Below are 15,150 nucleotides of genomic sequence, written 5' to 3'. Positions count from 1 at the left end.
CCTTTGCTGACCTTCCACTTTTCCAAGCATGAGGTCTCTTTCCAAGGAATAGTCTCTCCTAACAATATACGTAAGACGAAGTCTGTGAGATGAACCTTCACCATCTTTGCCTCTAAGTGACACACACAGTTATGCTCTGAGACATGCCTGCTTGTTTCACCTGCACAATCGCTTCTGTGCATAAAGTAATTGATACAGTCACTATGTTAATCCCTCTCATTGAGGGTCTTCCTCTCTCTCCTGGACTCTCTATTTTCCAAGCCTGCTGTCCACTTTCAAGGGCTGGCCACTCCTGGCCACATGCCCAAAGGATGTGAGACAAAATCTCACCATCCTTGTCTCTAAGGCTGCACATCTTACAAGACAGATTTAATTGTTCCTCTGATAATATATATATTCAATGTTCAAATTTAGTGGACTGCCACTAAAATTCAGAGGCTAAGATTACAGCTTTCAGAACCCCGTGAGACCTTGCTCTTCTGCCCTCTAAACTCACTGTGCGTCAGAATTGATCACAGAACACTGGACTTGGTTTGGGTTTTCTTGTGCTGTATATCACTGAGTACCACTGAGTTGGAATGGATGCATAGCCACCCCTCTGGTCTGAAGTAAATCACATGGGAGGAGGTGGTCCATCTTTCTCCTGCAGAGCAGCTGGTCGACCCACACTACATGCCTTTGGGTTTGCAGCACAGCTTCTTACACTAGGCTGCCAGAGTCCCCTTTTCTTGGGCCAGTGCTGGGCAATACAGAGGTGAGATGCTGAGCCCAGAACTCCACCGTCTTAAGATTGATAGTTCACAGGAGAAAGAGGCAATAAGCAAACAGATAGAACAAAATTCTGCTGATCGGTGAGGGCTATGAGCAAAATGAGAGGAGAAGTGGGAGGTGGGATTGGCCTAAATGTCCATCAAAGGATGAAGGGATAAACAGCATGGTCTAGTCACGTTTTGGAAAATTATTTTACCATAAAAAAGGATCGAGACACTGGTAGATGCTACAGTGTAAACTAACCTCAAAACCATTCCTTCTTTGTGAAAGAGGCTCCACCCGAATGATCCCGTGTCATCTCAGTGCCTTCCTGCGGAGGATCCAGAACAGGTCATTTCACAGCCACAGAAAGTGGTTTGGTGCTTGCAGGGGCTGGCCAGAGGGGGCATAGCAGCTGCTGGGCGTGGCCCTTCCTTTGGTGGTGTTTTGCTGTCAGTTTGGAACTGAGCCACAGCTGACCCTCCAGCAGGTTTTCAGAGGCAGTAAATAGCCTTGGAGGAGATTGCCCATCCTTCATCTGCAAAAGTGGTGGATTCAAATTGGGTGCCTTTGGGATTATAGCACAGTTTCTTACCATTAGGCTACCAGAGCTCCCTGGCCCCCTTTTTTAGGGAGATAAACATGTTCTGGTGGTTGTTAGAGGTTGATAACTACACAATATTAAGACTGTCTGAAGCACTGATTAATTATCCACTGCACAGTGTTTCATTGTGACGTGTGGATTTCACCACAGTTCTGAGTGCTTTGTTCAAACAGGAGAGCATCTCTGAAGTTAGAGTCTGAAGGTCAGCTTCATCAGATCCCCTCCGGGGCCAGGCACAGATGCTGCCCAGCGCAGCAGCACAGAGCCCATGCCCCGTGCCTCCTTTGTCTCCCAGATGCTCAGGTTGGACTTCGGTCAGTGCTTTTTTTTGGCTCACTCAGAACACCCTAGGGTGGGGACAGTGCCCAGTGGGACCCTTGGATGGGCTGGATGCCGAGTTCCGTAGTGAGGCCTTAGAGTGAGACTCCTGCCCACACTGGATCGCTTTGGCAACTGTGTTTTTCTTTAGTCCTTACTAGTGTCAGTTCCTCCTATCTCCTCCTCTACTTTCTTCTGGCTTCTCATCAGAGACTGAGGATAAAATGTGTCACATTTGACTTTCAGAAGGTGAGCAAGTGTTGGCCCCAAGGCTGACCCCCAGGCCTTTGTAAAATGGAGCTGGCTGTTGCCGGTTCTGCGTGGTTCTCTCATAGCATGAAGGTGTTGGGAGGCCGAGGAATGCTGCTGTGGTGACAGGTACAGTCTGGGAAGGAAACCCGGCTGTACTTCTCTTAGTAGCTGTGTCACCTTGGGCAACATCTTACATATTGTCCCTTTTTCTAGTTAGTCAGTTAGCTCTGACTTAGGGTAACTGTATGTGCTCCAGGAAGCTCTGGTGGCTTACTGAAAGGAGCTGCACTGCCAGTCTAAAGGTATGCAGTTCAGTCATCAGCTGTTCCCTGGGAGGATGATGGCAATCTCTTTCCCAGCAATTTGCAGCCTCTGGAAATCTGCTAGAGGGTCAGTCATGAGTTGACGGCACATAACAACACCTCGGCTTCATGAGGGCTGACTGGGAGGGTGGAGTTCATTGTTGGGACTCTTATGAGGGTTTTCTCACCTTGAGTGACCCTCCACTTTACCAGACAGGACGTTCTTCTCCAGCAGTTGGTCCCTGTTGGTGACATGTTGTCAGGTACCATTGAATCGGAACCAACTCGTTGCTGACCCTCCAGCAGGTTTTCAGAGGCTTTAAATCACATGGTAGGAGATTGCACATCCTTCTCTTAGAGAGCGGCTGGTGGATTGGAACCACGTGCCTTGGAGATTGCAGCTCAGCTCCTTACCACTAAGTAACCAGTCCTGGTGACATAGCCAAGCTAAGCAGGGTGAGGTCTTGGGCAATAGTCTGAAGTTTTTGCTGGCTGACTTTCAGAATTGGTCATCATCCCTTTCTTCTTAATCTACCTTGATCTAGCAGCTCTGCTGAAACTTACCCCCTTGAGTGGCTCTGCGAATTTGTAACAGACCAGTAGCAAAGCTTCCCCCGTCACAGCAGCACAACCACCACCATAGTGTGAGGAACTAACCGTTGTTAGGGTTTAGTAATAATTGCTCTTGCTCCTTTTTTCCTTTTAACTTTTTCTTTTGCTCAGAGTGAAAGTATGCAGAGAAAATTGGTTTTCCTTTCAATCGTTCATCCTCATTTTGTTTTATGACATGAATTGCAGGCTCTGCATTGCAGTTGACATTTTGCCCACTTCTTCTTTGTGACTCTCACTTCCGTTCATTTCCTCTCTCCTTTGCTGTCCTACCTCTTGAGCTTTTTCTCAGGGGAAAATGCTGGCATTTTGATCTTGGAGGGCTGATTGCTCAAAGGAGTGAGTACTTCCCTGGCATTATTATTCACCTTACAGACCTGTCTGTCCTTATTTCAAAGTCGAGGCACCAGGGAGCATTCAATTCCAGGCTGGAGGGGTAGCTAAGTCTTGTATTCTCAAGGGTTCTGTCAGACAAGCAAGCCTAACCATTTTTTACAATTGTGAGTTTTGCTCCACATTCTCCCCCTCAACCCCCCTCGGTCTAAGATCCTATACTGTGATCCCTTTGAGAGCGGTTATATTACTGCTTCTTTGGGTGAGATTTTTCTTGTCTAGTGAAGGCTCTAGTCAAATATTTTCAACCAGCAATTAAAAGTTCTGTTTCTTGCTGTAAAGTTATGGAGCTAAAACTCTAAACTATTTGTTGTTGTTATTATCTTAGAACTCCAGTCAGACATGTTCAACTTGCATCTCAATGTTTTGCGTCTTACCAGAAAGTTAGGAAGATGAAACAAGGGCTTGGAAATTGTCGTGGGTGGGGCCGGTGGTGGTGGTCTGGCCATGGACCCGCGCGCTTTGCCTTTGAAGGACTCTTGCAGATACACTGTCATGCTGGCTCTAAAAATCAGACACATCCTAAGCCTGTTTATAAAATTTTAATGGGAAAGAACCAAAAAAAGAAAAATAGACACTTGCCTGGACTTTCTGAAATTATCTTCTCCCTTGAGAATGGCTTTTATTTCTCTTAGTCCCTTATCAGAGAATGTCAAAAGGAAAAAAAAAACCCCTACACCTTGAAATGTCTTTAATCAACTCTCAAACCTTTCATTTCTTAAAACCTATTCCTTTCTCCCCGCCCACTTCCAGACATGAAATAAAATGATTTTTCAGACACGGATGACAAGATAGCAAGGGCGACGATTAATAACCCCCAAAGCCCCTTGCTACCACACCTTCCTTATTTAAAATGAAAAATTACCTTTTTCCCCCCTCTCTCAGACTTTATTAAAAAGAGGATCAAAAGAGAGAGGGAAGAGTTGATACACTCCAGCCCATCCGTGGAACACTTCTGAAGCTTCAGCAGAGACAAGTCGAATCCCTGTCAATTTAGCAGCTGGCAATTTGGATAATGAAATGAGGCTTTGGCTTCTTCATCCTCAAACTTAGGATTGTACAATGTAGGGGTGGGAGAAGAAGCGCCGAGAGGGGATTTGGCAGGGGCAAAGCATTTCTTTTTCTCTTCTCATTTCTCTGATTTGGAAAAAACTTCAGGCGAGGGGATCTTAGAGTTACTTGGTGCTGCTTTGAGCCCAGTGGCAGGTGTGCTCATGTGTGTTTGTCTGAGTGTCATACATGCATACACTCACATGTGCTCACACAAGCACATGCATGCATGTAATTCATAGCACACATGTGTACAGCTATGCGTGTACACATGTGAACATACATAGGAGGTGTACCTGCATGTACGTGCATGCATATGTGTGTGACATGCATGCATATGATAGGTGTATATGTGATATGTGTAGACACATGTTTGTGATGGTGCATGTGCCAACATGTGATATACATTCATACACATACATGTAGGTATACATACATGTGGCCTATGCATCCCAATGTACTCATGTGGGTACGTAGATTTTATGAACAAGCTGCTCTGAAAGAATTGGCAAAAAAACAAGACCCCAGGAATTGATGGAATACCAATAGACATATTTCAACAAACAGACACTGCCCTGGAAGTGCTCACCGAGTTGTGCCAAGAAATCTGGAGTACAACCACCTGGCCAACTGACTGGAGAGATCTATATTTGTTCCCATTCCAAAGAAGGGTGATCTGACAGAGTGTGGAAATTATAGAACGGTATCATTTATATCACATGCAAGCAAGATTCTGCTGAAGATTACCCAAAAATGGCTGGGGTAGCACATCAACAGAGAACTGCCTGAAGTGCAGGCTGGATTTGAAGAGGCCCTCGTACTAGGAATAGTATAGCTAATGTCAGATGGATCTTGGGCTGAAAGCAAAGAGTACCAGAAGAATGTCTATCTGTGTTTCATTGACTATGCAAAGGCATTTGAATGTGTAGATCACAATAATCTTTGGCTGTCTCTGAGAAGAATGGGAATGCCAGAACACTTGATTGTGCTTATGTGAAACCTATACTTGGACCAGGAGGCAGTCATCAGAACAGAGCAAGAAGACTCTGCATGGTTCAAAATTGGGAAGGGTGTATGTCAAGGATGTGCCCTATCTCTGTATCTTTTCAATTTATATGTGGAACAGATTATTCATGAGGCTGGCCTCTGTGAGGAGAAGTGTGGCATCAGAATTGAAGGTAGACTCGTCAACAGTCTGCATTACACAGATGACACAACCCTGCGTGCTGAAACTGAGGAGGACCTGAAGCACATGCTGCAGAAGATCAAGGACTGCAGCCTTCAATATGGATTGAAGCTCAACATCAAGAAAGCAAAGATTTTCACCACTGGGCCAAATGGCAGCATCATGATAGATGGTGAAGAGATTGAGATTGTTGACAGCTTCAGTTTGCTTGGCTCCACAATCAACACTCTTGGTACCAGCAGCCAGGAAATTCAAAGATGTATTGCTTTGGGGAAGTCTGTTGTCAGAGACTTAAAGTATTGAAAAGCAACAATGTCAGTCTGGAGAAAAGATGAGCCTGATACAGGTCATATTCTTTGCAATTCCTTGCTATGCATCAGAGAGCTGGACAATGACTAGGGAGGATAGAATGAGAATTGTTGCCTTTGAGCTGTGGTGCTGGAGTATTGAATATACCATGGATTGCTAGGAGAACAAACAACTTCCTCCTGGAGAGGGTAAAGCCAGGCTGCTCCTTGGAGGCAAGTATTCTGAAGCTTCGTCTAACATACTTTGGACATGTTGCAAGGTGGGATGAGTTCTTGGGGAGAGACATCATGCTTGAGAGGGTGGAGGGACAGTGCAGGAGAGGAAGACCCTTGATAGGATAGACTGACTCAGTGACTGGAGTAATGGTGGTAGGTGTGTCAGAGACAATAAGGCTGGCTCAGACCAGAGCAGGGTTTAGGGCTGTTATACATAGGGTCACTATGAGTTACAAGCAACTCGATGGCATACAACAACAGGTTATGGTGAGACTAAGTTCCTAATCAGGACATTGTGTGATAAAGCAAAATGAAGAGGGTATGGCGTACAATCAACTGGGTGATTTTGGCCAAATCTTGTTGCTTATTTTCTTTATAAAATGCATCAGTATCACCTGTTACTCATTGGAATGCAGATAGAGTACAAGTAGAATTTGGCGTACAAATAAGCACAGAACACCCTAGCTCCTCTAAAATGCTAGCTTTCCTAGGTGACTTCCAAATCAATATTCACTAAATGGCATTGGCTCTGTGGTTGAGGGATCTGTGGCTTTTAATTATAAGGATTTTCTTTCCGTAGGAGATGATACTTGGCAAGACAGGGCTAGAGACTGGTGCTTTTTAGTGCTGTGGTGTTGTGTACAACCCAAGACGTTTTAGACACTTCTTTAATCCTCAGCATCATATGAAATAGATTATTTTAGTTCTGATTTACACCTTGTGCACGTAACATTGACTTGTGCTACTGCACTTCTTCAGCTCATTACCCTTGAGCTGGAACCTCCAGTGGGTTTTCAGAGGCAGTAAGTCATATAGGATAAGATTACTCATCTTCCCACCTCAGGGCAGCTGGTAGATTTGAACTGCCCACCTTTGGGTTGGCAGCACAACTCCATGATTTGTCTTAATCCTTACAACAATCTTGGAGAAAGCCTCTATTTTCTGTATTTCACAGATGAAGAAACTGAGTCACAGAGAGGATAAATTTGCAGTTAGCAGCTGTCAAATGGGTCCCTGTCTCATGACAATCCTGTCTGTGCCCAATGGAACAAAGTTCTGGTCAGACGTGTGCCCTCCCTGGCCCCTTGTGATCCCAGGCTCTCAGGAGCTGATTTTTGGGACTAGATAACCAGGCCCGCTTCCCAGTTTATCTCAGTCTGAAATCTCCTCTGAAACAAAACCAATATTACAGCAGCATGCGGCACAGAGTGGGCACTCAAAGAGCATCCAATCCCTGCCCTGTGCATTTCAGTTAGGTGGTGGGTGTGCTGGAGCTGCATCAAACCTGGGGTATCAAACCTGGGTCTCCCACGTGAAAGTTGTGAATTCTACCACCGAACCACCACTGCCTCCACAGGTTAATTCTTCAGGGTGGTGTTAAAAAGTTCAAGCTTGTCTGTGGGTGCTAAAGTACCTATTCCCTGCTTCAGGTTTACTTTGAATGAAAACAGCAACAACAAAAAATGTCCCTGAAACTTATTGCTGTAGCATTGGATGTAGTGTTGGAACCAACTCTTAACTGATCTTCCACTGTGTTTTTTCTGAGGCTGTAAATCACAGGGGAGGGCAATTGCCTGTCTTTCTCCACGGAGTCACTGGTGGATTCGAACCAGTAGATAGGCTCAGCCTTTGGGTTAGCTGCACAACTCCTGCTCAGAGGGCAGATCTTCCACATGCAGAAGTCTCATTTCTCCTACTGAGGGATCAAACAGTGATTGATAGGCTTATTATCTCCTGTAAAAAAAAAAATCAAACCCCAAACCCAAAAGCCTGTTGCTATGGAGTCAGTTCTGAGCAGAATGAATACCCATGGGGTTTCCAAGGCTGTGAATCTTTATAGAAGCAGACTCAGAGACCACGGAGTGGGGAAGCCAGAATTTTGACCCCAGGGTATCTGACCCCAGAGCTGACTTTCTGAGTCCCTCAGCTAATGTTGTTACTGTTAGATGCTGTCAAATTGACTCCGGCCCATCTCAGTCCTGCAGTTAACAGATACGAGATTTGCCCGATTCCATGCCATCTTTACCATTTCTGCCCTGTTTAAGCCTGTAGTTGCAGTCACTGTATCATTCCACCTCGTTGAGGCCTTCCTCTCTTTGACTTTTCTCAGCCTGTTATTTTTTCCTGAGTGGTATTTCTTGACAGCATGTCCAAAGTATGTGAGATGAATCTTCACAAATTTTACCTTTAAGGAGAATTGGTTTGCATTTCTTCCAAGTCGAGTTTGTTCTTCTGGTAATTCATGTAGTATTCAACACTCTTCACTAAATCTAGAATTCAAAGACGTGGGATCTTTTTCAGTTGTCCTTATTTGTTGCCTGACATTCACACGCACGGGAAGCAAATGAAAGTACTATGACTAGGAACAGATACGTTGCAAACTGACATCCTTGTTCCTGAACTCTTTAAAGAGATCTTGATAGCACATTTGCCCAATGCAGTAATACTGCATTCGATTTCTTAACTCTTGTTTCTGTGGGTGTTAATTTTGGCTCCAAGTAAAATGAAATCCCTGAAAATGTCCATTTCCCCCCTGTTTATCATGATACTGCCTGTAGGTCCAGTTGTGAAGATTTTAGTTTTCTTTTTTTGTTTTTTGTTTTCCACAATGGGTTGTTTTATTGTTAACCATCTTACTGGGCGATCCCAGGGTGAGCATAAGTGGGTAGGCCCTCAGCAAGTAGAGGCTTGGGGCCCGTGGCCCCACTCTGGTAGTTTACATGCAATCATCGGAGCAGCCGGAGGCGGATTCTCTAACCTTCTCTTGGTTCTTTCTGGTGCTGCTGAATTTATGGTAGTGGCTGTACAGCACCTGCTCTTTTGCCTTCTTCACCCTTTTGGTGCGAGTAGAGGCCTTTGGAGTTGGTTTATTTTGCTTTGGAGTTGGTTTCTTTGGAGCTGGTTTTCCTTGACCTCTTTTCTTAGCTAGTGTTGGCCCCTTTGGTTGCAATAAGTGTTTTCTCTTACAGGAAGCTTTGCGAGAAGACTTCTCAGAAGCGTCAGTAGATGACTGGCCAGCTGCCAAAGTAGATGGCTGTGAGTCCATGGTTATCTTGTGGAAGTCTTCTAGTCATCTGCCTCAGGCCTCCTAGGCCTCTGTAGATACCGAGTTTAGTTTTCTTAATGTTGAGATGTAATCCATACTGAAGACTGTGAATCTTGGATCTTCAAGTAAAATATTTGAGAATAGAAACCATCATCCTGAGGACTAAGAAGGTTGTTCTAGCAAAGTCTGGAGAGAGGGGAAAAGGAAGCCTTTATCAGAAATGCACCCTCTCCAACATCCATCTCTGTTTAGCTGATCTTTAATGGTCCATGGACTTGGACTACACAGGCCCCTGCTCTCTGTCATAGGCACTTCTGTGTCTTGTTTGTTGAGATGGTTGAGGTCCTGAGTTTGAATCCTGACTGCCAGCTGTCACCTTTGTGGTATGAGTACCAGCTTTATCTCAATGTGCCCATTTTCTTATCTACATCCAGATAGACCTTGCCTGATAGACAGTTCTGAAAATGACGGATGCTCTAAAACACGTAAACAGAGCAGGTGAATAAATCTCGTGGTATGTTTTTGTCTTTAAAATCAAGTGAAGAAAATAATCTGGGAGGTCCAAACATCAATGAGGGGATGCTGGACGGAAAACCAGTGAATTTTATTTTCTTATCTGAATTCTCTGTTGTATAATGAATATGGAAAGCAAAATGAGGGTGTGTTTTTTTAAAGTTTAAAATGGGGCAATGAGTCAGTGTTCAGGAGGGGCCTTTGTAAACAATCAGGTGCCCCCTATATCAGCTCTTATCTTCGGCATTCTAGTAATTATTGTTCTTTTGTGTCTGCTGTGAGTTGGAATATGTTCCGGCCCTAAGGCTCCATCTGTGGCCCATGACAAGCATGTCCACATGGCCACCTCTCTCCAGGTCCTGCCAGCTCATCTTTGTCCCTGTGGCAGCCATCAAGTCAGTCCCCCATTCGTGTGACCCTGTGTCATGGAATGAAGTGCAGCCTGGTTCTGTGTTCTGGTTCCAGATCAGACTGTGAGCTTCACAGGTTTTCACTGACTGATCCTGGTTGGGGATCACCAGGCCTTTGTCCCCAGAAACCTCTGGGTTGATGCAACCAAGCACACTCTGTATTGTATCATAATACATGTTGTTAACTGCTTATGTGCCATCAAGTCAGAACTGACACGTGGCTGACCTTCAGTGAGTTTTCAGAGGTTCTAAGTCACACATGAGGAGATTGCTCATTTTTCTCCTGCAGAGCAGCTGGTGGATTTGAACCACCTGCCTTTAGGTTGGCATCGCATATCCTTTCCACTATCTTCACTTGCACTATAAATGTCCTAGTGATCCCCTGCTGAGGTCACCTGCTCTCATCACCTCCCTCTGCCATGTCATCTCAGGAGAACTCAGTCCTCACCACCTCCCAGAGTTGGGGTGTGTGTGTGTGTGTGTGTGTTATCAGTCTTTAAGAGTTAGGGTATTCCAAGCACTGGCCCTCCCCATCCCTGGAGTCCCTCTACTCTCCTGTCTCCACCATAGTTTCAGAATGGGTGGCCTGGCATGTCACCTCAGTGACAGAATGTTTTAGGGGCTTTGTAGGGATCAGTGGACTCTGTCCATACATGAGAAGGCCTGTGTGCTAGAGGGGTGTGCATGCTGCCTGTGGGCCCCTCACCCACAAATCCTCCTGCTCTCACTGGGCCACTGTGTCCCTTCCACTCCCATGTCCCCATGAGGACCTATCATTGAGTTCTTCTTCCAAGGCCATGACAGCCAGGCCTGGCCTCTGCTCCTGGCTTGAAGCTGCAACCGCCGCAGACTGCCCACCTGCTGTCTCTACCCCACCCATGTAGCCAGTCTTGCCTTCCACCTTTGTGTCTTATAAGACCCCATCACATGGGACGAGGGCCTACCCTACTCCAATCTGACCTGCTAACCTGACCGATAACACTGGTCAAGAACCTGGTTCCAAACAAGGCCACCTGAAGAAGGACAAGACTTCACCCTGTCTTTTTGGTTTTGTCAACTGAACCTATGATGCAATTTTGTAAGGAAGAAATTTACCTCTTGGTTTTCTGGCCATTTAGGCTGTGGGCCCTCTTGGCCATGGGTTGCAGTGCAGGAATGTTGAGCTGGGGTTGGGGTGACAGAGTCAACCAAGGGAGTTTATCCTCTTTGGAAGCACCAAGTAAATTCAACCAAGTGGCTGAATGCCTTTGGTGTGTCTCACCTGGTTTTCTCATTGTTTTTTCTGACTCTTTCTGTTCCTCTGTTCTAACCTAGGAGGCAACCTTTCTAAACAAGACTGGACCATCCAGTGGCCTAACACGGAGACAGGGAAGGAGAACAACCCTGTGTGCGCCCCGGAGCCAGCCCCGTGGGTCCGCACCCACCTCACCCAGAGCCCCAAAGTCCAGTCCAAGTGTGTGCAGCACTACTGTCACCCCAGCTCCACCCTGGGGGGTCCTGTGTACACCCATGTGGACAGACTCACTGTGGAGGCCTACCCTGGCCTGTGCCCACCACCGCTGCTCGAGTCTGGACACCGCTCCTTGCCCCCATCACCCCGGCAGCGCCATGCAGTCCGCACCCCGCCTCGCACCCCCAATATTGTCACCACCGTGACCCCACCAGGCACGCCACCCATGAGGAGGAAGAACAAGCTGAAGCCCCCAGGGACCCCGCCACCCTCATCCCGAAAGCTGATCCACTTGATTCCAGGGTTCACAGCGCTGCATCGGAGCAAATCCCATGAATTCCAGCTGGGCCATCGCGTGGATGAGGTCCACACACCCAAGTGAGTACGTTTGGTGGGTCCTGCTGGATGCAAGAGTCAGGCCTGGGAGGGGCTCAGGGAGGCCGTGGGGATAGGCTCAGGTTTCAGGCAACTGAATGAAAGGTGACATTTAGCTAAAGGTCTCTGGGAGAATGAATACAGTGGAATTTTCCAGAATTGCCAATTTCCCCACTATCAGGCTCCTCAGTAGAAGTTGGCAAACTATGACTTAGATGCCAAATCTGGCCCAACAGCTATTTTGTCAATAAAGTTTTATTGGAATGCTCCATGTTCATGCACTTACATATTGCCTGTGGCATCAATGGGAGAGTTTCGTACTCGTGACAGATAACCTCTGGCCCACAAAGCCAAAATATTTACCATCCATTTCTTTCCAGAAAATGTTTGCCAAACCTGTAGAGCTAGCCTTTTAGAAGGGGACTAGTGAGTGACCCATCTGGCCTGGTGTGACTTACCTTGTCACTGTCCTTCCCACCCCTTGTCTATCACCTAGTGCAGTAGCATGTCCTGTGCATCTCAAGTTCTGGCTCATGGAGCTGTAGCCTTCCAGTCTGAGGGGAGTCACCTCTACTGGACTGAAACTCCCCAAAGGAGGAGTGAATAAAAGAGAGAGGGGTCAATGCAGAGGGCAGAACACGCACGCCTCCCTTCATCCTGCCTCTGTCAACAAAGACCTCCAGTGCCCTCACGTGTCACTTTTCTCCTGTGACCCAGTGCTGGGAGGGGAGGTTGTCCACAGATGGACTGGTCTCATAATAAGACCTGGTAGCATCTTCTTTGAGCATTGACAACGGTCCTTTGGGATACTCACCTGGCCTTTGCTATGCTCATCAACCACCCTACATGGAGTCTCAGAGTTGGGGCTGCTTGGACGGCCAGTTTTCAGATTCAGCCAGTGTTTTGTGAGCACTCACTCTAGAGTACAGGAAATCTCAGGTGGTGATTGTAAGAGGCATCCTGGGGTAAATGCAAATGAAAAGGGGTGTGGGAAATAACTTGAGGGTTTTTAATCTGCAGTCATGACCCATTAGTAGATGAAGACAGTGTTTGAAGGGACTGTGATCAGCATTTCAAATAAGTGACTGCACAGGCCTGGTCTGGGACACATCTGAACTCCTTGTGCGTAGTAAAGGGACTGGTGTTGCTTTGTGAAACTGGTTTCACATGTGTGTACACACACACACACACACACACACACACACACACACACACACACACATGATGCACATGTGTGCATTCTCCCTCCCTCTGCGTGTTCTTTCCACTCTGGACAGTCTTGTGGCTAGAACGGCCCTATCACGCTGGAGGGGAGCTTGCCACCCTTGATCCTGTGGAATGCAACCAGAAGCCCTTCTAAGGTGTGCTGCCAGCCCTGTCTTCACTCATTGTGGATCCCGCTCTCCTTTAACCCTGCAGCGCACTGGGCATTGCCCCCTTTTGCCACTCGGCTGCCTTAAGTCTGTCCTTATACTCTCTTCCTGGTGTGAAGCTGAGTCTCAGAAGCTGTGAGTTTTCCACCACAGCCCCAGGCTCTTTCAGAGCCACTGGCTCCTGTGCCTTTTTGTGCTCAAAAAGCCGGGAGAGCTGCTTGGGTTGGAGGAAGGCTTTTCTTTTAGCTTTTTTATCCTTGGCACTTTCAGACAAGCCCACGAGGTGTTTATGAGATGCTCTGTCTGGGTTTCAGTTCTGTCCCCAGAACGATCTCATGGGCCATTTTAAAAATCACAGGGTGAAAACCAAGAGGATGTTAGCAGTAGTGTGTCTCCCAGCCCCGTGGGGGGCTGACCCTGGAGGTGTTTTGGAATACATTGGTAGTGCTGCGATTTGTTCTAATGAAATCCGTTTCTGCTGTGTGTACCATTCTCAAAGGTTATCTCTCTTTTTCTTTCCTTGTTCTCTTTTTCATTCAAGAATAATTTTACTTCTCTGGCATTCTTAGAACACATAAACCCCTGCCACACACACACACACACGCGCGCGCACACACACACACACACACAGAGAGAGAGAGAGAGAGAGAGAGAGAGGAAAACAGACCAGGTCCATTCTTCTCCTCAGGCAAAAGTAATGCTTATTGTGGAAGCTGAGCTTGTATGGAAAATGTGAGGGAAGGGGCAGAATGTACTGATGTACCTGCTTTATGTGCTCATGTATGCATGTGGAGCATGTTTCCACTGAGGGTGGAGAGGGGAGTCACCCTCAAGAAATTGGTTATTGGGAAGCAAAAAACAATCTTGGTTATTTTTTTAATTTATTATTAATTTCAATGAACATTTACAGAGATTTTGGAATCCTGGTTATTTTTATAGGGCGGTGGCCCTCTAAAGGTCATATATTTAAAACAGGTTCACAGTATGCCTGCTGTATTAAAATGTCATTGGGTGGGAGGTAGCAATTAGGAAAAAAATATCCTAAACTTGTAATGCTTCCTTTAACTCCCCAAGACCATGACCATTAGTCACCCTTCAGGCCTGGAAATGAACTCACTCCCACAATTCAGCTTTCAGCCAAACAATGGACCTACAAGGTGATCAGTAACAACAGGGAGGTAAGCCATACCTTAGAACAATAAACCAGGAGCTAGCCAAAGGGCAGCATTTGCTCAGGGATAAATAAAGCTTAGATAGAGAAGGCAGGAGAAAAGGACAAATGGAAACAGGAAGCATAGAGAGGAAGCGGGAAGAGTGCTGTTACTTTGAGGGTGTTGCAATCAGTGCCATGGGTTAAAACCAGTTTGCTCTGTAAATGTCTACCCAAATCACAGTGAATTTTATTTCTTTATTTTTAAACATGCTTTGTGAGCCATAATGAAGGCAGAATTCTTGGCATTGTCTGGGGCTAGAATAGATACAGAGGCAATATCTACACTTAGACAATCAACCTTGAGGGTAAGCTAGAATTCCCCCAGCATGCTCTCTTTCTCTGTTGATTTCCAGCACTAATTCTCCACCAGCCATGTGGAAAGGAAGAGCAAGCCCTCTCTCATTGGTCATCGTGATGTCCATTCCAGGGGCCCCACAGCTGTGTTGCGTTGTTGTTGAGGCCATCAAGTTGCCTAACATTCATGGCCACCCTACTAACAACAGATCAAAGCTTTCCACAAATGCTGTGCTATCCTAATGGCCTCTGCTGTGCTTAAAGCCCACTGTGATCACCGTGTCAGTCGATCTTGTTGAGGGTCTTCCTCTTTTTCAATGACTTCCTACTTTTTCCAACATTATGTCCAAGGTTTGGCCTCTTTGAATAACATTGCCCAATGGAGTGAGATGAAGTTTCCTCTCCCCAGCCTCTAAGGAGCACGCTGGTTGCTCTTCCTCCTAAACAGAGTTATTTGTTCTTTCGCCAGTCCATGGGATATTCAGTAG

The 15,150-nt window shown here is 46.3% G+C and overlaps 1 protein-coding gene across 1 annotated transcript in view; it reads left to right on the top strand.

Moving 5' to 3' along the window:
- KSR2 (kinase suppressor of ras 2) overlaps positions 1 to 15,150 on the top strand; it is a 425,537-nt gene that overhangs the window by 165,825 nt on the left and 244,562 nt on the right. Inside the window, exon 4 of the mRNA XM_006890405.1 lies at positions 11,272 to 11,785. Coding sequence (XP_006890467.1) covers positions 11,272 to 11,785 — 514 coding nt within the window. The remainder of the gene's footprint in view (positions 1 to 11,271; positions 11,786 to 15,150) is intronic.

The sequence above is a fragment of the Elephantulus edwardii genome, unplaced genomic scaffold (assembly GCF_000299155.1).
Source record: "Elephantulus edwardii isolate Elephantulus edwardi_28Jun2011 unplaced genomic scaffold, EleEdw1.0 scaffold00089, whole genome shotgun sequence".
Taxonomy (NCBI): Eukaryota; Metazoa; Chordata; class Mammalia; order Macroscelidea; family Macroscelididae; genus Elephantulus; species Elephantulus edwardii.
The sequence above is the reverse complement of the archived record's forward strand: the minus strand, read 5'-3'. Positions and strand labels throughout refer to the sequence as shown.